This window comes from Triturus cristatus, chromosome 4_1 (genome assembly GCF_964204655.1).
Source record: "Triturus cristatus chromosome 4_1, aTriCri1.1, whole genome shotgun sequence".
In the NCBI taxonomy this organism is placed as follows: Eukaryota; Metazoa; Chordata; class Amphibia; order Caudata; family Salamandridae; genus Triturus; species Triturus cristatus.
In genome coordinates, this window is record NC_140585.1 from 539523947 (window position 1) to 539546253 (window position 22307).

At 46.1% G+C, this 22307-nt stretch overlaps 1 protein-coding gene across 37 annotated transcripts in view; it reads left to right on the forward strand.

Moving 5' to 3' along the window:
* Positions 1-22307, forward strand: part of PPFIBP1 (PPFIB scaffold protein 1) — a 1024139-nt gene that overhangs the window by 333299 nt on the left and 668533 nt on the right. For all 37 annotated transcript variants that reach the window (XM_085652838.1, XM_085652839.1, XM_085652808.1 and 34 more), the window contains one exon: positions 14677-14769. In XM_085652838.1, the coding sequence (XP_085508964.1) occupies positions 14677-14769 (93 nt within the window). The remainder of the gene's footprint in view (positions 1-14676; positions 14770-22307) is intronic.

Consider the following 22307-nt stretch of genomic DNA (forward strand, 5'->3'; position numbering starts at 1 on the left):
GGTGTTCACGAAAGTGATGGCGGTGGTCGCAGCTCATCTGCGCAGATCAGGGGTTCCAGTCTTCCCCTTTCTCGACGACTGGTTGTTGAAGGCGGGCTCGCCCCAGACAGTCGTCTCCCACCTCCAGACTACAGTAGATCTCCTGCATTTGCTGGGGTTTTCCATCAACGTGCCGAAGTCACACCTGAGCCCCTCTCCAGAAGCTCCTCTTCATCTGAGCGGTTCTCGATTCGGCGCAGTTCCGGGTCCATCCACCGGAACAGCGGGTCTGGGATATACAGGCCCTGATTCCCATCTTTCGGCCTCTATCCTGGATTTCGGTCAGGCTAGTGTTGCGGCTTCTGGGGCTGATGGCCTCCTGCATCCTACTAGTGCATCACGCCAGGCGGCGCATGCGGGCTCTGCAGTGGGACCTGAAGTTTCAGTGGGCCCAGCATCACGGCAACCTGTCCAACCATGTCTTGATCTCGGAGGGCACTGCACAGCAGTTGCAGTGGTGGCTCACGGACCGCGATTGGGTCGCGGGCAAGAGCCTCTCCCTACCCCTACCGGAGCATGTCGTCGTGACGGATGCGTCCCTCCTGGGATGGGGTGGCCATATGGGAGAGGCGGAGATCAGAGGACTCTGGTCTCCGGCGGAGTCTCGCCTCCACATCAACTAGTTGGAGCTGAGAGCGATCCGACTTGCACTGAAAGCCTTCCTTCCCTCTGTCCGGGGAAGTGTCGTGCAGGTGTTCACGGACAACACCACCGCCATGTGGTATTGCAACAAACAGGGCGGGGTGGGGTCATGGACCCTTTGTCAGGAGGCTCTGCGCCTCTGGACATGGCTGGAACACCAAGGCATCACCCTGGTGGTTCAACATCTGGCGGGCTATCTGAACGCCAGAGCAGACGAACTCAGCCGCCGGTGCATGATGGATCACAAATGGCGTCTGAACTCCGAGGTGGCGCAAGGTCTCTTTCAGCAGTGGGGAGAGCCTTGGTTAGATCTATTCGCCACCGACGAGAACGCGCAATGTCAGCAGTTCTGCGCGTTGGAATTTCCAAGGCGGTACTCGCTAGGCGACGTTTTTCGTCGCGAGTGGAGTTGTGGTCTGTTGTACGCCTTTCTGCCTATACCACTTCTGCCCAGAGTGCTGAAGAAGATCAGGTGCGACGGGGCCCAAGTCATCTTGGTGGCTCCGGATTGGGTTCGAAGGTACTGGTATCCCGAGCTACTCAGTATGTTGACCGATCCTCCGATACGTCTGCCCCTTCGGGAGGATCTTCTGTCGCAGCAGCAGGGGACGGTCCTCCACCCGAACCTGTCCAGCCTCCACCTCCATGCGTGGAGATTGAGCGGCGGCAGTTGATGCCATTTGACTTGCTTCCTGAAGTCTGTGATCTCATTCTGGCAGCCAGGCGTCCCTCCACAAAGACGGTATACGCCTGCCGGTGGAACAAATTTGTGGCATGGTGCACAGCAAAGGCTGTGGATCCCCTTTCCGCCCCTCTTTCTGAGGTTCTCCTCTTTCTTCTTTCTTTGGCCCGGCAGGGCTCTGCCCTGGGCACCTTGAAAGGTTATCTTGCTGCCATCTCTGCCTTCTTACGGCTTCCTGATCAGCCCTCTCTTTTCAAGTCCCCTGTATTGTCACGCTTTCTTAAAGGCATTACTCACACGTTCCCTCCTGTCCCTTTCGTAATGCCTCAGTGGGACTTGAATCTTGTCTTAACACTTCTGATGTGCGCTCCCTTTGAGCCTCTTCACAATTGTCCTCTTCGTCTTCTCACTCTTAAGACTGCTTTCCTGGTAGCCATCACCTCGGCTAGACGGGTGAGTGAGCTCCAGGCTCTGTCGTCCAGGCCTCCTTTTCTATCTGTTCAACCGGACAAGGTTGTCCTTCGGCCTCGTCCTTCTTTCTACCGAAAGTGGTGACCCCCTTTCATCTTGGGCAATCTGTCACCTTGCCCACCTTCTTTCCACCTCCGCATCCTTCCAAAGAGGAAGAGCGGCTCCACCGTCTGGACCCAAAACGTGCGCTCTCCTTTTATTTGGACCGCACAAAACAGTTACGGGTGGACGACCAGCTTTTCGTTGGCTACGTGGGTGCAAAGAAGGGAAAAGCTGTGCACAAACGGACCATCTCCCGGTGGGTCGTTTTGTGTATAAAAATCTGTTATTCCTTGGCAAAAAAGGACCCTCCTGTTGGGCTGCGAGCCCATTCTACTCGGGCCACGGCGGCTACTACTGCTTTGGGACGAGAGGTCCCTTTGCAGGACATCTGTCAGGCGGCGACGTGGGCTTCGCTGCACACGTTTGCCAGGCATTATTGCCTAGACAGCCAAGTCCGGAGGGATGGCTTCTTTGGCCGTTCTGTCCTCCAGGACTTTCTGGTGTGATCTTGGATCACAGACCCACCACCGGGGTTGGTATTGCTTGGGTATCTATTCTAAGGTGAGAAATCTAACTAACGTGTTTCTTTCAGATGAACAAGTTACTTACCTTCGGTAACGATGTATCTGTAAGAAACATTAGTTAGTTAGATTCCTCACCGACCCACCCATCCTCCCCGTTCTGCGAACCGACATCTAGGGTTAAGGCTATCCTTTTCAGGGCCCTAGATTTTTTGGCACAAGTGTCGGTCTCTTGCATGGCTCTGCGTTCCTGGCGCGGAAAGCTATGTACAAGAACGGACGTCCGCGCGTGAGGGCGGCGTCTAAGTACTTCCGACGTCATTCCGGCGCATGACGCCAACGACGGACGCGGAGCCGCAGACTACGCCTAGCGACGCGCAAGGGGTATTGCTACAAAAATCTTCCGGATCCAGTCTGACGCCTGGGGATATTCTAAGGTGAGGAATCTAACTAACTAATGTTTCTTACAGATACATCGTTACCGAAGGTAAGTAGCTTGTTCTTCAAGACTGATCTGTGCTTCTAGAGCTACGCAGTCCTGGCCCTGCAAGAGGCCTATCTGATTGGGCTTTTTGAAGACACCAACCTGTGCACCATCCACACGAGGGTCACCATTATGCCTATGTGCGTTCAGCTGGCACGTTGTATCTGAGATGAGAGGGCCCAAGGGGACAGCAGATCGGTGCTAGCACACCATTGCAGTCATCGCCCTCCCTCATACTCCACTCCAGCTCCTTCATTGTGCTTGGCGACCCCAATTTCCACCTAGAAGACTCCATTGACCCAAACACCACTAACCTTTTGAGCAGCCTTAACACATTTGTACTCTCAAAATGGCTAAAAGACTACACCCACATTGAAGGCTATCTAGTAGCTCCCATCTTTACCAACTTCAACAACATCTCTGTGGACAAACCCACCCCTCTGTCCTAGACAGACCTAATGCTCACCTGCTTTGAATTTCACTTTGCTTCACCCACCACCATCAACTCCCCTCCCTCCCCTCCACCCCCCCCCCCCCCCCCCTTCTCCTCTCCCCAATGACCACCTGGTGCAACTGGAACACCATCTCCGAAGTTAGCTAGTTCAAGCCACTGCCCGCCACACCAAGATGACCTTGCCAACACTATTAAACATTTTATGCTCTGCATCACCATCTGCGCTGATGCCTTGGCACCTCTCAAAACCAAGACCACTACTAGGGCCATTGCTCAAGGGAGCTGGTACAATGATTACCTTTGGTACACTAAGCGCTAGCTACTTCAAGCAGCAGGAGGTGTTGATGGGGACTCACCGACCATGACCGTGACAAACAAGCCTACAAATATCCCTCTGACAATACCACCAACAATTGTAAACCACCAAACGCGTAACTCTAACAGAATGTGGTAGATAAGAGCACCAACAGTGCTAAAGAGCTCTACTCCGATGTAAAGGAATTCACCACCACTGCCACACCTGCCAGCTCCACAACCATTGACCCCAACGAACTCTGCTTCCAGCTCCATAAGCACTTTCTGTGGCAACTTTGAACCCCAACCAAAACCTTCCACCCAGGGAGTCCTCCACTGAGACGGCAACAGCCTTCCAGGAACGACCCTGACATGCTGGCCCACCATCACCCTCTCAGAAAACCGCCTCTGTAATGCAGTCAGTCTAATCGGGAGCCCTATCAGACTTTTGCCTGCACTTCACCTTCAGAAAAGGACTCGAGCCCATCTCCCCACAATCATCTAATGTTTAACAGCTGCCTTACCATGGCTACCTTCCTGGACCCCTGGAAACATGCCACCATCTTACCACTTCTCAAGGAACCCACTGCAGACCTATTCTCTCCAGCCAGCTCACTGCTTCCCTACCTGATCAACAGGAGACTAGCTAACCACCTGGACAACAACCACCTCCTGGACCCGTTCCAGTCACGCTTCGGCCTAATCACAGCATCGAAATCGCCCTCATCGCCGCAGCTGATGATATCTGGACTGTCATGGTCCAAGGTGATACTGCGGCCCTCATCCTCCTTGACCTCTATGTTTAATTCCATACAGTCTCCCACCTGATTCTCATCCAACGCATCCTACAGTCAGGAATTTGTGGGACAACTCTTCACTGAATAAACTCTTTCCTCACAGGAAGTGCAAAGAAAGTCAGCCTACCTCCCTACTTCTCCAAACCCACCTAGCCGGTCTACAGAGTCCCCCATTGATCATCACTCAGTCACATGCTCTTCAATATTTACATAGCGCCACTCACCAACATTGTGGGAACTTTCGAAATCAACGTAATATTTTACACCAAGGACACGAAAATCATCCTCTCCAAGGACACCACGGACACCCAAGCAAAGTTCATTGATTGCATGTTAGAAGTAGTCCTCTGAATGAAATCCAACTACCTCCAACTCAAACCAGACTGCGGTAACATTCTTTGATGAATACCAAACTCTATTGTCCTCATCCGTGTGGCCATGACACCATGGCCCTTCTCCAACTCCTTTGTCAGGCCAGGAACCTGAGAAGTGTGGTCAACAACAACAAACTATTGATGCGGTTCTATCCATTCATAATGCAGCACCTTGACTCACACTCAACCTCCCTCAGGCACTCACATCTTCCCCACCAATGAAACATCTAGTAGCTTCCTACACACACATGCACGCTTCATATTTCTCACACGTACAAAGCACTGCGCAATTTAGGCCCCACCTACCTGAACAACTGCATCAGTTGACCCAACTCCCGGACACATCCACTCTGCAAACTTCCTGCTCGCTTCAGTCCCCTGCATCTGAAAAGAGAGGGCTGGCGGCTACGCCTTCTCGTACCGGACTCCTAAAGCCTGGAATGTAATCCCCCTCATATTAGGCCCCGAGCGCAGCCATAGAATTCAGAACAAAACTTTAAACTTGGCTCTTCATAAAAGAGGCAGACTCACCGTCCCGGGTAAGATGTGCGCTTTACAAGTACACTTAACATAACATAACAATGAATTCCTCTATTTTTTTTTTTATTTGCTCAGACTCACAGTAATCTAAAATCCTTTTTATATGTAGCCCTTAAAGAATCATATCGTATTGTACACCATATTGTAACTCTAAATGTAATCCTAACTTTAACATTAGACTCTTTAGTTTACCTTAATGTTAACCCTCAACATAGCCCTGAACGAACTGAAATCCCTCCAGGCCCCTGAACCTATCCTTAACCCTTAATCTAGCACATAGCCTCATGTTTAACAAATTACCTTACCTAAAGTACTTCTCAAATTACCATTCATTGCACTCACTCATTTTTCCTTGTGTGGGATCTTTATAATCGCTTCCTCTGGACATAAATTGTTGTCATAATGTGTTCAAGCACAGTCAGAAGTTTCATCACATTTTTTTCATACGGCCAAAATTGTATTCACCATTTTAAGAAAGGCACCCACCTCAGAATACGTAAGTATACAAAAGGTGATGGATAAAATGCTTGAATTAATTTCAGCTGCTGCTGATTACTCGGGCTGTATTCCAGTCCTTCGTTATGTTGCACACCAGTTGGAACCAGTGATATGCAAATCAGTCTTGACCCTGCTGTAATGGTAACATTCCAGCCTGAATTTCAAAGCCAGCCCCTCCCTGAACTAGATCACAAGCAATACAGTACCGGTTTTGACCTTGTTGTGGGCTCATCAGCTGGATGTAATTTGGTTCCAGTGGCAGTGTGTACAGGACCCACATCTGGGTATACTTGTCCCACTTAGATTGACATATGAAAGTATACAAAAGGTGAGGGATAGAATGCTTGAATTAATCTCAGCCACTGGTAATTACTCGGGCAGCATTCCAGTCCGTTGTTGTTTTGAATACCATGCCATCTCCATTTCGACCTAGCCGTATTCAAATCGATCTTGACTGTGCTCCAATGGAAATAGTTAAGAACCCTAGCTGCCAAGCCAGGCCCTCCCTGAACCGGAACACAAGCAAGCCTGGACCAGTTTAGCCCTTGTTATGGGGTTAGCAGCCAGATATAGCTTGGTTCCAGTGACCGTGTGCATGGGGCCCACGTCCGGACATACCCGTCCCACATAGGGCGACATATGAAAGTATACAAAAGGTGATGGAATGAATGCTTGAAACCAGTTCAAGGATGCTTGTTTCGGTCCAGGGAGGTTTTTTCGACCCGGTTGAGGGATCGGTGGACCACAGATCAATACATAGCAGATTTATTTTATTTACTTTATCAGATTGCTGGTCGGAGTAAGTCGCTGGAACCCTACTCAGTTGAGAGCTGTTGGATCTAATGCCACATGACTTTTGAAAAGTAATTTATCTGCATAACCGTACCACTTTATCGAACTAGAAATCTGAGTCCTGTCGTGACCCTGTCCCTGCCTAAACATGACTTTTTTCACCTACTGGATACTACATGATAGTATTCTAGATTATATATCATTTCCATAAGACGCTGCTGCACATTTTGTCAGCAGTCCAGGGGCCATCCCCATAGTTTGTCCCCTGGTTGTTTTGTGACTTTTGTGGGTATCTGGAAAGGTCCTGAAGAAGGTGGCCGTACTACTCCTTTTATGCCACCGAAACGCGCGTTGACCTAATGTTCAGATCCTGATGAACATATTCAACACACTTGGTCGTGGAGATTTTGTAACCTTTATTCTCCCCTTTTCTCAGATGCGTCTTTTTGTGTATGCTGCATGAGTCCGGATGAGTTTTGCATTTTGTGTTTTTGGTATATGTAAATGTTTGTTTTCCGGGGGTTATTTGTTCAACAGTCTATTGTATGTACTCATAAATTTACTGTGGGAATACTGTTGACCTTTTTATATTTAAAAAAAGTCTTAAAAGAAAGAAATGAATTAACATTTGATACATATATGAAAAACATAAATAAATAATGATGATAAAATCCATTTTGCTAGTCTTGTTAATATGATTACACTGTTGTCAAACCCATGCTGTACTTAGGTTTGTTGTGAAAAAAGAAATATAGGTCTTGAGGGAGCCCTTCATTGTATGTTCGGTCCAGGAAGGACCTGGCCTGGCATTTCAGGCTGGACTGCATTTGTCACCCTAAGTGGGAGGGGTGTGCCTAGACGTGGGTCCTGTGCTCACTGTGCTACTGGATTCAAACTAGCCTGGCTGATGAGGGGTGATACCCGAAACCGGTCACAGAATGTCTGTTTCCATTCCAGGGAGGTCCTGGTCTGGCAGTCCTAGCTGGACTGTTCCCATGGGGAGAAGGGTCAAGAGTGATTTGCGTATGGCTGGGTCCAAACTGGAATGGTGTGTGTTAAAAAAAAAAAATTAAAAAAAAGTTGGATTCAACCCCGATCTGTGTGTGGGGGTGAATGTTTGATTTGTTCATTATTCCGTCCATTATCTGTTCTTTTTGCCCTCTTCGAAGAAAGCTGTCTGTTTATGAAACTTTGTGAAGGTTTGCTTGATTTTGAGAGCAAATTTCCCTTAGAAGGCTATTCTGTAACAACTGCTCTAATTTGCCATAATGTGCAATATTGGCTGGCCTTTTCTTGGCAATTTTGTTTAACCTGGCTAATTCTAATGTTACTTTCTGAAGCGCTTACATGTTTGATTTAGGTTTGCATTTGTTTGATAGTTTGTATATTATGTATGTTAAAATGTCCTAATTTACCTTTAAGGAAGATCGGCTATCCTCCTTAGCATTTTTTTACAGTCTAATTCACCTAGATTGCAAAGCTGTTAATATATTTACACAGGGCCTTTACAACCGCATGTCACAGGTTTTAAAACGTGATACTCTCTCTGAATATCTTGGAGTGGGCTAGAACACATTTGTATTGCAAAATGAAGGATCGGGTCAAATGGGCTTGTAGGTTGCTGACACACTTGTTATTCTATAGCACATGATAATTTGACTGATTTTATCACGTTGATAAACTACATTCTTAAATCCGGAGTATCCATTTCCAGTTCTGTTCTAGTGTAGATCTTTAATTTTGTTCCCATTTCATCTTTTCTTTTGGGTCTTGTTAGCTGTTCTCAGTCTGTTAACGGCTTTAGTACTAGATGTAAGGATTGGTCACACTTTTAGTATTTGCTGTGTGTTTGAGTTTCCAAAATCGGTATGTAATTATTTAAAAATTGGAAAATGACGCAAAATTAATCATATTTGCTAAATGCTAATCCTGGGTCCATTTTGGACGTGACACATGTTCTGTGTTTAAAATTTTAAACAAAAAAAGAATGAAAAACATAAGTGCTGTGATCATCACTAACACTCTGGTTGTTAACGTTGTTCCCACGCTCCTGCAAGGTGGCATAATGCCATAATTTGGGGAATTTTGTATAACAACAATGTAACGAAATTGTCAAAATAACACTGGTATAATATGAATTTCGCAAAGACCTAGTATAAAGCAATAATTAATGGCCCGAGTTCAGAGAGCCTCTTTAAGTTTGGAGCCGGCCATCCTTTTAGATTCTACACCTTCCCTGGTTCCTGGGTTAGTGAAGTTGGACCTGTTTTAAAAAAAAACTTTTAATAGCTTTGAAAGTGTTTTAGATTCTTACTCTACTTACACAATACTAAATATACAGGAACCACTATTATCGGTTAATATTGATTATAGCCTTGCCCTGTAGTTGCAAAGACAGTAGTTGCTGCACAATACAGCTGCATGCTGAATTGTTATTGAGACTCTCAGTCGAACTGCAACATATTTGGCTAGTTTGCGCTGGCTTTTTGTGCCCCAGAGGCCTTGAAATTGCCCGTTGTGTTTACCAATTCTGTGGTCCTGAATTTCTTGAACCAAAATGACTGAGGAGGAACTTAAAAAATGGGAGCCAAAAAAATAGAAGCCTCCTATCTCACAAGGAAACCATAGCCAGCAGCATGCATACATAAGGCTTTTCCCAGCTTTTGCTGTGGTTGCTACATATTTAATTATCAGCTCAATTTTTAACAGCACAGACCCTGGTTGACTGGAACATGGAATCATCACCTCCTTCCTTAAGAAAGGAACAGCTGACTCCCAAATGCCGCTCTGCTGTTAAACAATTTCCACCCCCTAAAGGGGGGGGAATTGTTCAACAGGGAAGGGAATTTAACCATAGAATATGTTGGAGAAGATCAGCTTGATGAAGGCAGAGAAAAGGCAGAGAAGAGGTTTTAATTCTACTATACCTCTTGCCAGCTTTCGACATAGACCAGGGGACTCCAGCCTTCTTCAGCCTTCTCCAGCCTTTTCTGTAATAAGAGTTACTTATGTTCAATGAAAATGATCCCAATCTTTTGTAAGTGATGTGATAGTGTATTCAAGACTGCCAGCAGTGATCACATTAGTGCATTAGGCAGGTTTGCCAGCAGTAAAGTAAAAATCACGATCAATTTGGAATGCATGTGTGTGGGTAATACATAACGACCATAGGTGCTATTCCATGGCACCAAGGTAATAATGGGAGTAAAACATTTCTCCAACTCCAATAATAGATTTACATTTATTTTGTAAATTGAACAATTTTTCTCCAAACATAAGCTTATGAGTTTTGAAAATACACACATTTTAAACTCAAATACATGCTTTTTAATTTAATTTCGGCATACAAATAATAATAATATAACCAAGCAAATGTTTTCATGTTAGTAGTCTGAGATGCACACAGGGGAGGTACTCACAGTTTGCTGGAGAGCTACCGGTAGCTCATGAGCTACTCGTTTGAGACGTCTGACATAGACAATACTATTATGGAGACTTGAGGAATTGGTTTCTTATGAGGTTTGATCATTCTCCCATAACTGAAGCCAGCAGTTGCATACAAGATCTTCTGCTTCATCCTCCCGCAAATTGCAGTATGGAGCACTGGCATGGTCGTTTTCTCTCCACTTGAGTATGCACATGCTACTCCGGCACAGCTACTTGACCTTTTGCATGTACAGCTCCAAACGTATGTTAATGACGCCAAAATTCACATCCGTCTGGAGAATCGCTCAGAGAAGAATGTGTGCATTGAAAATGCCTAGATCTAATCAACCACTGAATGTAAAAGAGTTTTGTGTTTGTGAAAGAAGTCTTAATTGCAAAGCTGAGGCTGGTCTTGAGTTGCGGCTTTTCAGATGGCTCCTTAGTCTAACACCTGAAGAGCCCTGCCGAAATCTGTGGGTCACTTCATCCATTAAATCAGTGCAATGCAGATAGCTCAATTGTTTTCAGTTTGATGCCTTCCTGACATTGTTCAAAGGCTAATGTCTCAAAAAACTACTGAACAAATTACAACCACATAAAAGAACACGCGCTTTGAGTGCAGTTTGTTTTTTATGTCAAGTGTTTTATAACTCAATTTTTAACTTTTTGCCCTAACAAACAACAAAATGTCCTATTGGAGCTAAAGTGGGTAATGAAACTTTATTCACCACCCTCTTACCTTTTTCCCACTATATGAACTGCACGAAACTTGGCATGCGGAGCTCTAGCTAGTGTTGGTAGGGTGTGTGCTGAATTTCGATCAGATTAGTCAAATCACACCAAATTAAAAAAAAAATGCATCTTCAGTGCAAAGTACAATTGGTCCATAACTACAGCATCACTAACTTTAGAACATTGTAGCACATATCCATCACTTTGAGTCAAAGCATCTCTCCCCACTATCCCTTTACTGATTATGTCGCTTTATCGAGACCAGCTAGGCTTCTGCTTGTGAAAGCAGACATTTTCATTTGCTCTGATCTTAAAGTTATTGTTAGTCAAATTGTTGTGTGGAAATATGCTCATTGTTCAAAATTGCAAATGGTGAGGAATGTGCCCATTCTGGAATTGAATGTCTGCGTGGATAGCTTGTAGACCATATTTTTGCTTCAGATCTGTACAATTGTCCACTTCTCTAGAATCATCCCAGCAAAAAAGTGGATGTGTTTGTTTGAGCTAATGCATTATAGTTTGGGGCTATTTTAAAACCAGTCTTTAAGCCATTCACAAACACCACACACTAATATTTGCCTGAACAGCCTACTGTGCCATGGTGAATGGTGTGAGAATTTATTTATTTATTTATTTGAAAAGTTTTATAAAGCTTGAACATGACCCTAACCTGTATCGGAGCGCTGTACAAAGGAGCGGAATGGAATGAGGTAAAAGCATGAGTACAACATCATAGCGGAACATGTAAGGTACATGAAAAGTAACAAAGTCATAGGGGAGCACGGGGAAAAACAATTACTATGTTGACCCAAGTTAATCAGCCCATCTTGTGGGATATTTAAAGTTCCAGAAGAGCAATACATTTAATAGGGCATTTGAGGAGACAAAAATAAAACTTTTGAACAAGATTATAAAAGAATGTCAAACAGGAGATGGGAGTAGATTAAGATGGCTCCAGGTCTATTGCTGTAGATGGCCATTCAGGAGGAGCCATTTGACTTTTTTTTTAATGAGGTGGTAGAGGGGTTTGATCTGATCTCGGGAGGAAGAACATTCCATATTCTTGGAGCAAGACCAGAGAAAGCACGATTGTATGTTCTTTTCGTATTGAATTTTGGAGGTTTCAACAGTAGGGTGTTAGAGGTTCTTAGGTTCCGACTCGAACCCGATAGTTCAAGTTTTTTTGCCGGTTAAACGAGAGTGTTTTAATGCTTAGCTTTGTGCGTGAGGCAAGCGGTCTTGAAACGGGTCCTTGCTTCAATGGATAGCCAGTTTAGTTGAATTAGATCTGGTGTGATGTGGTCATGTTTTCTGGAGCCTGTGATGAGTCTGGCCGAAGAGTTCAGAGTGGCTCTAAGAGGTGCCAATCTAGCTTTAGGTAACCCCGCTAGGGTCCCCAATCCATATTCCAAGTGTGAGATAACGAAGGATTGGACTGCAGTTTGGAGTTCCTCAGAAGGCAAAAATGGCTTAATTTTCCTTAGAGTGTTAAGCCGATGATTGGCTCCTGTAATAGTTGCACTGACGTGATCTTGCATGTTCAGGTAATTGTCCAGAGTTATACCCAAAGATCTCGCAGAGTCGAAAACATGAGGGGTGCAGTTGAGCACAGTAAGTTATTTGAGCCAGTCTTGAGTGGGTGCAGAGGGATTGCGGGGGAGAGGGGGTGATTAAATCAGGAGGAATTCTGTTTTGAGGGTATTTGGCAAAAGATGATTGAGTTAGCCATTGTTGAGTTTTTAGAAGCGCACAATTGAGTTTTTATGTCATCTGGCAAAGAGATTTTCAAATACAATTTAGTGTCATTAGCATACATATGGTATTGAATGTTAGAGCTGTTCAGAATTTTGTAGAGTGGTTCCATGAAAAGGTTGAAAAGCGTGGGTGAGTGTGGAACATTGAGGCACTCAAATTGTGACCAGCGTACTGGTTGTAAGGGAGTGGTTACGTTTGATTCTTTGCGTTCGGTTATGTAGGAAAGAGGTTAACCATTTTAAGACCAGGCCCGATAGCCCCATCCTTTTTTGAAGAAGAGCAATCAGGTTTTCATGTTGGACTGTGTCAAATGCTGCGGACAAATCAAGAAGGAACATTCTGGTCCAGAGATCTCAAGGCATCATCAACGATGTGAGTTAGGGCTGTTTCAGTACTGTGACCCGCTCTGACACCTGGCTGGTAGAGGTCAAAGAGCTGAAATTACTCAGCTGTGTGTGAACGCCTTTCTTAAGCAATGTAGCTAAAGTCATGATATTGGTAATTGGATGGAAATTGTTAGGATCCGCTAAGTCAGCATTAGGCTGTTTTGGGATGGGAGTGACTTGCCCCATCTTGAGGTAATCAGGAATCCTATCTTCTCTTCCGTCTGGCTTTAGGCTGTTTAATGTGAAATACTTTCGCATTCTGCCCATTTGCTAACCTTGTCATTTTGGTAATGATAATAGTCGTTGGCCAGGTTTTTAGCACTTCCTAAAAAGCCAGTGTGCAATAAATGGCCAGTGGCCATATTCATCCTGTTGGCTGTGGGCATTAGACTTTGTGGTCTGGAAGACATTGCAGGAACTCCTTACAAACCGAAACTCTGTTTATTTATTGGCATTGCCCCTTTCCTATGGAGCTGTGCTGTCATTGTTTCAATTTCTTGTCCGTCACCCCTCCACAAAATAAGAACATAATTATAAACGGGCAGGAAGGAGTTTTATGTAGCAGAAAGTGTTTTGTCCAAAATAAGTTGGTCTTTAGACACCTCAGTATCTCTGCCATTTAGAACTGGCCCTGCGGACCTGGACAGCAAATCATTTCCTCCCTGCAAAAGGCCCTCATTACAAGAGCCCCCCTTTTTTTTGTGTCTGGATATTTGAGGCAAGAATTACTGATTCTGGCTTGTATACCCACATAAAATACAGGGGTTACAAGTTCTGTTCCCCAGAATAGGCATGATGTATGAACTCATAAATGCTGGGTCTAATACTCTGACGTTTCCCCTTAGGCGAATGTAACATGCCCAAATTCCCATCTATATGTTGTCTGCTGGGAGCAGGTAGTAAATGGGTGCATGAGCTATTTTGAGGCCCGTATTGAGGTGGCGGTGAAGCAGCGAACTGGAGGGCAGAGTTGAGATGGCGCTGCTTCTCTCCTCTTCCCACCCCTCTGCAAACGAAGTAGTGGGGGCTAACCCAGCAGCTGCCCACACTTAAGAACTTGCAGTGGCTCTAACAAAGGGTCCCCCTTGCGAGGTACGTGGTGGAGCACCATCCGGACTCAATCAGGAGCTCTCCGGCAAGTGTGCTGTGCTGAGAGGGCCACCAGGAGCTTACCCTCCAACCCCACGCCCCCCATGTGTCCCTTTCCCCCGGCCTCCCCTTCACGGCGTGCACCGCAGGAACCTATGTTGCGCCACCGAGACCCTGCTTCATTTATCTCTGGTTTGGCATTACCGCGTCCGTCCGTGTCCAATAGTTGCAGTCCCGGTAATTCCAGGCCTAGAGACACCGAGCAAATTGTAACGGCACGGCGTCAACACCCCCCCCCCCTTCCCTCCCCCCCCCCTTCCCTCCCCCCCACCCTCTGCATACTGTTCCGAGACTCCAAGCCACTCGTAACGTGGGCCTAAATCGATAATTTTTTGTGCGATGTTTAGGACCTTTTTCAGCAGGGAATCCTCGTCTGCTTGCTGAAAGCATGTTCCTGCTTGCTGGAGTGAGGCACGTCACACCCGTGCCATGAGTGTGGTTTAGCACGCATTCCGAGTGAGGTGATTTACACGTTCGAAGCAGCTCTGTCAGCGATGCACCCTGTTGTGGAATTTCGATTTAATATGTTGTGTCCGGTGTTCTTGTGTTCCAGTCGATAACTGCCTCCTAATTTCTCATTGCATCTCTTTTTAAACAGGGGTTAATACAGGAAATAAATGGCCTGAGGTTAAGAGTGTCAGAAATGGAGAACGAAAGAACTCAGTGTGAAAAAAAGCTTAAATATACCAAGGTAAGACGCCAAGAGAATTGCTGTTTGTTCAAAGGGCTTCCTAGGATAACCCACAGGTTTCAAAATATGCAGTAGTTGTGATCTATAATTGGTTTTGTCGGTCATCTTAATTGAGCAAAATCTTAAAGTGCAGATAACTGATGCTTTGCGAATGCCAAATATAATGGTTCTTATTGTATTACATTCATAAGGATGAAAGTCCCACAAGGTTTTCAACTTGTGTACTGCAGGTCATGTACAGATGTCAGTCGCATGTGCCTAACTCTCGGCGCTACGTGGCCAACAGATGAATAAATTATCCATTTACTTGTGACATTATTGGCCACTCATCTGTAGCGTGTAACGGTAACACATGACTTGGTACCTTGCCACACTTTTTTTGAAACCTGCGTTGTCCGATGTTTGCTTAAGTAAGACCAGTTTTCTGAGCAGCCACTGACCATGTTAATGAGTCGCATTGAAACTCATTTTAAGTACATTTATTTCATGTGAATATCCTGAAAATGGACATGGCTCCAGTCCACTCTGGACAGCCCTCTTTAAACCCAGTAGAAGTCAGTTCTTCGTTGTGCCACAGCTCTGAAAGAAGATCTGATTTTAACGACTCATTGCACATAATCTCTTGGATATTTGTCGAACCCAGGCATGGATACATAGAAGTATGTTTAATCGGGGGAGCTTGGATGCTCTTCGGGCGTAGGGTACAGAGGCTTGGTAAATGTTAGACCAACTGTACTTGCTTCACATGTGGCAAAACACAGTACATGAGTGGTTGAACTGCCGCACATTATGAACGCTGATTTACTTATTTATTTATTAAAAGTGGTTCCGATGTCTGCTATCAAATTTGGCTTAGAGTTAGTTACTAATGCTTATCTTGCCTAAACCAAACGTTTGAGAATCAAGCCTGGATGTTCAGTGGCATGTTCCCACTTCGTCCTTGGCAGCCCTTTGGATATTCCTGCAACATTGTATCCAGCAGTGTTGATCTTCGTGGTTCCTTGCTCACGCCGAGCCTCCGCTGCCGGTTCTAGCCGTTGCTGTGGGGAAGGGAGGAAGACTACATCACCCAGGCGCCCTCTGCTGTCTCCACCTGTGGCTAGGGCCGCCCACCCGATCCTCCCGCCCACTGCTCCTACAAGAAACCTCGCGGAACCCGCTGGCGCGGGTCCCGCTTCGTCCTTGGCAGCCCTTTGGATATTCCTGCAACATTGTATCAAGCAGTGTTGATCTTCGTGGTTCCTTGCTCACGCCGAGCCTCCGCTGCCGGTTCTAGCCGTTGCTGTGGGGAAGGGAGGAAGACTACATCACCCAGGCGCCCTCTGCTGTCTCCACCTGTGGCTAGGGCCGCCCACCCGATCCTCCCGCCCACTGGTTGTATAACTATACATTATTGCTTCCGCAGCGCGGAACGCGTGTGGGAACGAGCCCGGGCGAAGCCCGGGATAAGGGCGGGACCGTCTGTGGCCGTCGGAGGCCAGGCCGGGCCCTCCCTCTTGGCCCCTTTGTTTTGCTTCATGTGATACAGTGTTATGCTATTGTCTTAGTCTGCGGCCCTAGTGTGGACATTGTGTTTATAACATACAGGCAAGTGTATTTTATGCTGTGACTTGTGTTCTTATTCTGTCCTTATGGCAATGTCTACGCGCTCGGGAAAGGGAGGTGGGTCAGGGGGGGCCGGAGTGAGCGGCACCTTAGATCATTTTATAATACGTGCCTGCTCAGTGCTTGAAAAGGAAATTGCTATCACTGAACGTCGACTTTCTCTTGACCAGCTCAATGATAAACGTTCTTCATTGGGCAAAATAGCTTCAGTTGTCTCCCCCGTCCCAGAAACCACCCAAATAATAGTATTACATTGGGAAATACCCAAACCATGGCGGTTAGCGCGGACAAACATCTTCTTAGCCCTGAAGGTTACGGTTCTCTAGTACACCTAGACCTGTCGTATTCACCCTTGCTGCCTATTCCGACAGTGCCCCCGGAGTCTACTACAAATATAACTCCTTCTTCTGAAATCCCAGTCCCCCCTGAGTTAAATATCATCGCAGGTCCTAAAACTGCTCCGAGTAAAAGAAAAGAGTGGGTAGCGGCCATAAGGAGGACCACGTAAAAACATCTAAAAAATGCAAAAGTAAATTGCGTAATATTGCTGACAGGAAAGCGGGTTTCATAGCGGCATCTACATCTTCACATCAGAGGACCAGGTCACCCTCTGGGCATCCTACATACCTGGTCTCTCAAACTTCTGTAGAACAGCCCCCTTCAGCCCCTGAACCATATGGCCCTGAGCTCCAATCCTCCCTCGTCAGCCAATTCGAATTACTCATTAAATCCCTCCTACTTCCTTTGACTGAAAGAGTAAGGTTATTGTCTGAGAAGCTTGAGAGATTCGAGCAGGCCTCTTTAGATAACTTCTTCTCTCTCAAATCTCTAAGTTACATTCGAAGATTGGCCACGTCAATTACGCTACTGCTGTTTCCCTTCCAACTACCCATAACGAGTCTACTCTTCAAATCGCCTCGTTACATCCAAGTACTACCCCAACTCCAGGGCCCACGAATGGAGCTATCTCCATAGGACCTAAACCTCAGGCACCTCCATCTAATTTGTGTAAAGAATCCACACATAATAAGTTAGCTTCTGGCCCAATCGATAGCTATACAAACTCTGAAGCATCAGGTCATGAGATAGAGCCCACACAGACCTTACCTATATTATCTATCAAGGACACCGTACTTGCCCATTCGAATAAAAATGCCATCCGTACCCAACAAAACCTACCCCACATCAACTTGCCACCGGAGTGTCTACCCTATGTTGCTGTCTTAACTGGAGTCCCTCAGCTCAAAGCTGGCAAGTCAGAATCCTTTACTGAATTAAAAAATAAAACAACTCATTGGTTGAATACCAACAGGCCGCTCCCTAGGCATTTGGACGGTTGTGTCCTTTGTCAGAAGGGTTTCTTGGGTGGGCAACAGACCCAAGAATACGCCTGGTGATTGCATCATTGTAAACTTCAGGGATCCTCGTGTTACAAGGCTAATTTGCAATCAACAATCAAATCCTGTCACTAATGGCATGGGATGTCGTGACTTAAGCCAATTCTATTCAGACTCTGTGTATTTCCACTACTCACATTCTGTCTTTCATTTGGCTCACGATGGGTATTCTAAGAGGGCCTGGATCAACGGTGAAAATGATTCCTCTGTAATTGTCCCTATCAGATCCCGAGAACTATATGGTCCTTTTAACCATTATTGACAAGGAACCCCTGCCTTGATTGGATCTTATTCCCCCGCTGGCGCACAAAAAATAAAAAAGATGCAGTAGCATCTACTGAACTAGCGGGGGACCCTTCCCCAACCATCCTGAGCCCCCATGCCCAGCAGCTTAGTTTACAACTTACCCCAAATCCACAGGCTATAAATTACTCGTCATTGCTTCCCAAACCTACCTTGCCTCAGGTTATCCCTAGTCCTTCTATTCTTCCTACAACAGGGGTTATAGCCCCTATTGTTCCTCCTCTAAGGGTTCTAAGCTGGAATGTAGCTGGCATTGCTAGCAAATTAGATCTCCCATACTGGAATTCCCTAATAGAGCCCTATAGTATTTGTATTTTTCAGGAGACTTGGAGCATAGTGCCCCAACACATGGTTGGCTATACCACCTTTTTTGTACCAGCCACCCTATCGCCATCGGGGAGAGGACGACCCTCGGGCGGTCTCATGATTTGGGTTAGCATCTCTCTCGGGTGCTCTATCAGGCAGGCCCATAACATCTCTCCTGATATATTAAGGCTCACTCTTAAGGGAGCCCAGGGCAGGAAGACTCTATACATATTCAATGTTTACGTTAGGGGACTAAGGGGCGGAGCCTTGTCACCTACTCTCATACTTCTTGAGGGCGAATTAAGGAAGTGCCACCACGCATCCCATGTCCTGGTGGCAGGAGATTTTAACTGCTCCTTTGAGCCCCTTGCATCACTTGACCTCCCTGATTTACTGGAAGACGACGCCAAAAGAGGCATCCCGCTCTTAACATTGCCCCCCCATCAGGAGTTGGACCAAATCAGTTATACACTTGAACACCATGACCTTCAGAGTTTGGGCTAAGAGCGGCAAACGGTAGAACACCTTCAGACCTGCAAGGCGCCCATACTTATAATAGGATAAACCACACTTCAAGGATAGATTATATACTCCTTAATTTTAATCTTTGGACATATGTGGTGGATATGGAGATAATCCCTTCCCATGATAGTGATCACAACCAGTTATCCCTAAGTATGAAACCTTTCTGGGAGAAAGTAGGTGGGTCCCTGGTCCCCTCAGTAGCTAACCCTATGCAAACCCACAAGGTGCGCCCCGCAAATTGCGAGAGACGCCTCAAATGGTGTAAAGTAATGCTTGATGATGGGAAAGTCCAGTCGATTGGGGCAATACTGCACGCAGCGCAAGCCGAGTTGGCTTCGTCTAACAACCATGAGGCTGCTTGTTGTAAGGCTCTAACCGTTTTTCAAGGTACCATCAAAGAACTGGGCAACCTTTTTCGAGCCCATGACAAAGGTGGGCCCTCTAGGGGGGGGGCTAAGGATACCTTTATGGGTGGTTGGTATACGCAACACTGCAGGCGGATGAAATCTGCTCTAATTATGGCCCTTAAAAGTAAGATTACACCAAAGATCCAGAAGGCCAGGAAGGAGTATAGACTCTGTCTAATTGACGCCAAAAAGGTCTGGGAGGAACAGTATTGGCAGGCATTAAGGGAGGCTTCCCTAAAACGCGACCCAGGCTCCTTTCGGAATGTAATTAGAACTAAGAATAGACCAGCCCATGAACTCTTGACATGTAACATCACTAGTGAGGTCTGGTTTGAACACTTTTCCAAACTTTACTCTTTCCGACCAGAGGTAGCGAGGGAGTTTCCTCCTGACATGGCTTTTCCTTCCATGGACACATTGAGCGCTAACCCTTTTTCTGAAGAGGAAGTACTCTATGCTATCAAGTCCATTGTCCACCAGAAGGCAGCTGGTCCGGATGGTATCCCTGGTGACGTTCTCAGACTAGATCCATCTAGCTGGGGGAAGCTTCTTTCCACCTTAATTAATGCCATAACTAATGGTGCTTCGGTCCCTGAATCCTGGAAGGGGGCTGAGGTCGTCCCGATTTTTAAGAAGGGCGGTAGAGAGGACCCAGCCAACTACCGCCCAATTAGTCTGATTGATTCATCCCAGAAGGTGGTTGGGAAGGTAATCCTGGAGAGGATCTTATCCTGGGTGAACGAAAACAACATCCTCTCAGACTACCAGGCAGGCTTCAGGGCCGGGACAGGCACCATAGAACAGGTCTTTAGACTGCTCCTTATATATTGGAAGGTTGTCCTTCTTGGTAAGGGCAGCCTTTACCTCGCTTTTATAGACCTTAAAACAGCGTTTGACCTTGTGCCCCGTGACACTCTGTGGGGCGTCTTGGCCGATATGAACATCCCCCCCTACTTATTGGCTTTATTAGTAAAACTTCACGAGGGAAATTATGCCCAAGTACGGTGGGGCTTGCAAGGCCAGAAAACGGAGAGAATTCCAGTGAACAGGGGTGTCCGCCAGGGATGTGTTCTCGCCCCTACGCTTTTTTCACTTTACGTGAACGGTGTAGTGGATCATCTGATGAAAGTTCCATCTGACAAACCATCCCTGGCTGGCGAACGTATTCCAACTCTCCTGTTCGCTGATGATACTCTTTTGTTGTCTAAATCACCTATGGGTCTACAAACCCTTTTAGACAGCTTCCAAGTTTTTTGTAATAGCAGAGGCCTTGTAATAAACTCCGCCAAAACAAAATATCTAATACTGAACCCACCGAAAAACTAGGGCGGCCCCCAGTCCTGAATGCAGCTATCCTTGAAAGGGTTAAAGAATTCGATTACCTGGGTATCCGCATTTCAGACACTATGCGTTGGTCATCCCACATACATAAGATGCTTCTATCTCATAAGAGGGTCTCTGGTGCCCTCCTCAGGGAGCATCGCTCCTCCGCGTCCAGACCTATAGCCCCAGCCCTCGAGATATATAAAGCGAAAGGCGTGAGTTCGGCACTTTATGGCGCTGAACTTTGGGGCCTGAATAACATGGACGAGCTTATTAAATCCGACTCCAGCTTCTATAAGGAACTGATGGCACTTCCCCAGAGCACTCCAGTAGTACCTTTATTGATGGATCTGGGGTGCCATGCGTTGAAAGATTTGGCAAAAGTACGCCCCCTGCTTCTATGGGCTCGGCTCTGGCGAACCCCTGAGTTAGCTAAGTATGCGGAGGGACTATCTGAATTATTGTCTATGCCTTGCTGGCATAAAGTTAAATGGTTGAAAGATGTAAAGACCTTGCTCTGTGACCTTGGCCTCAAAGACGCCTGGGAGAACAGAACCTCTCCCCCGAAAGATGTATTGAAGAAACTCTATTGGAATTGGGTTATCGCAAAGAGGAACTCTAGCTCTCATGGTGGCAGATGCACCACTGAGTTTCTAAGGTTTAAAGACGAAGTACGCTATGAGCCCTTTCTTGATATTATTCAGAAGCCCTTTGACCGTGCCCTTTATTTTAAATTTAGAGTTGGCACTCTTCCGGCGCGAGAGTTGACCGCGCGCTGGAAGCCACCGTCCCAGACTTCACCATTCTGCCCTTTTTGCGAGACCCACACTGAGTCAATTGCACATGTTCTATTTGCATGTCCCAAATACAAAATTCCAAGGTCTTATTGGCTTAAACCTTTGTGTAGAGATCTGGGCACGCGAGACCATCTCATGGCTTTGCGCATTTTAAAATCAGACACACGATCCCTGTATGTCTGCGCTCTATCGACATTTTTGAGGTGGTCCTGGCTCATAAGATGCAAAGCCCTTGTAGCTCATACATAAGCAGTCCCTTTGTTTTATCACTGGTACATACTCTCTTTTTTAAAATGGTCTTATTTATCTTGTCTATATGTGTTTTTATCTTGTCTGCTTTGGAAATCTGATGATGTTAGTCTTATGGCTCGCCTTTTGATCTCACATGTTTGTTATGTATGTGCTTTTAAGATATTGTTTTATCAAAATAAAGCTTATTTCACTTTCACAGTGGCATGTTTGTTTGAACATATGTACTGTGTAGGTATCTCTGAGAACCACCAGGCCTAGATTAATGGAAGTTGTTAGTGGTCACTGTATTGGCTTCCCCGCTGACACTTCTGTACAGTGTGAGCATTAGAAAAGGTAAAGCGCCCATGCAGACATACCCCTAAACAGAGGGTGGGAGGTGGAAAGAGGAGTTTGTCTAATTGAAACAGCATATTGGGGTGCAGCGGGAGTGGCAGTGCCACACCCATTCCAGGATACCAAAGCCTGCATGTCCAAGATCCCAAACATGTTGTATACACCTGCAAGAGGGATGCCTAGCACCGCTATTCATGCATGTTCGATGTCTGGGGGACAGAGATTAAATAGCCCCACACCATTGCTAAGGTAGCCAACATCTGCCCATTCGTCACTGCTCATCCTCTGTA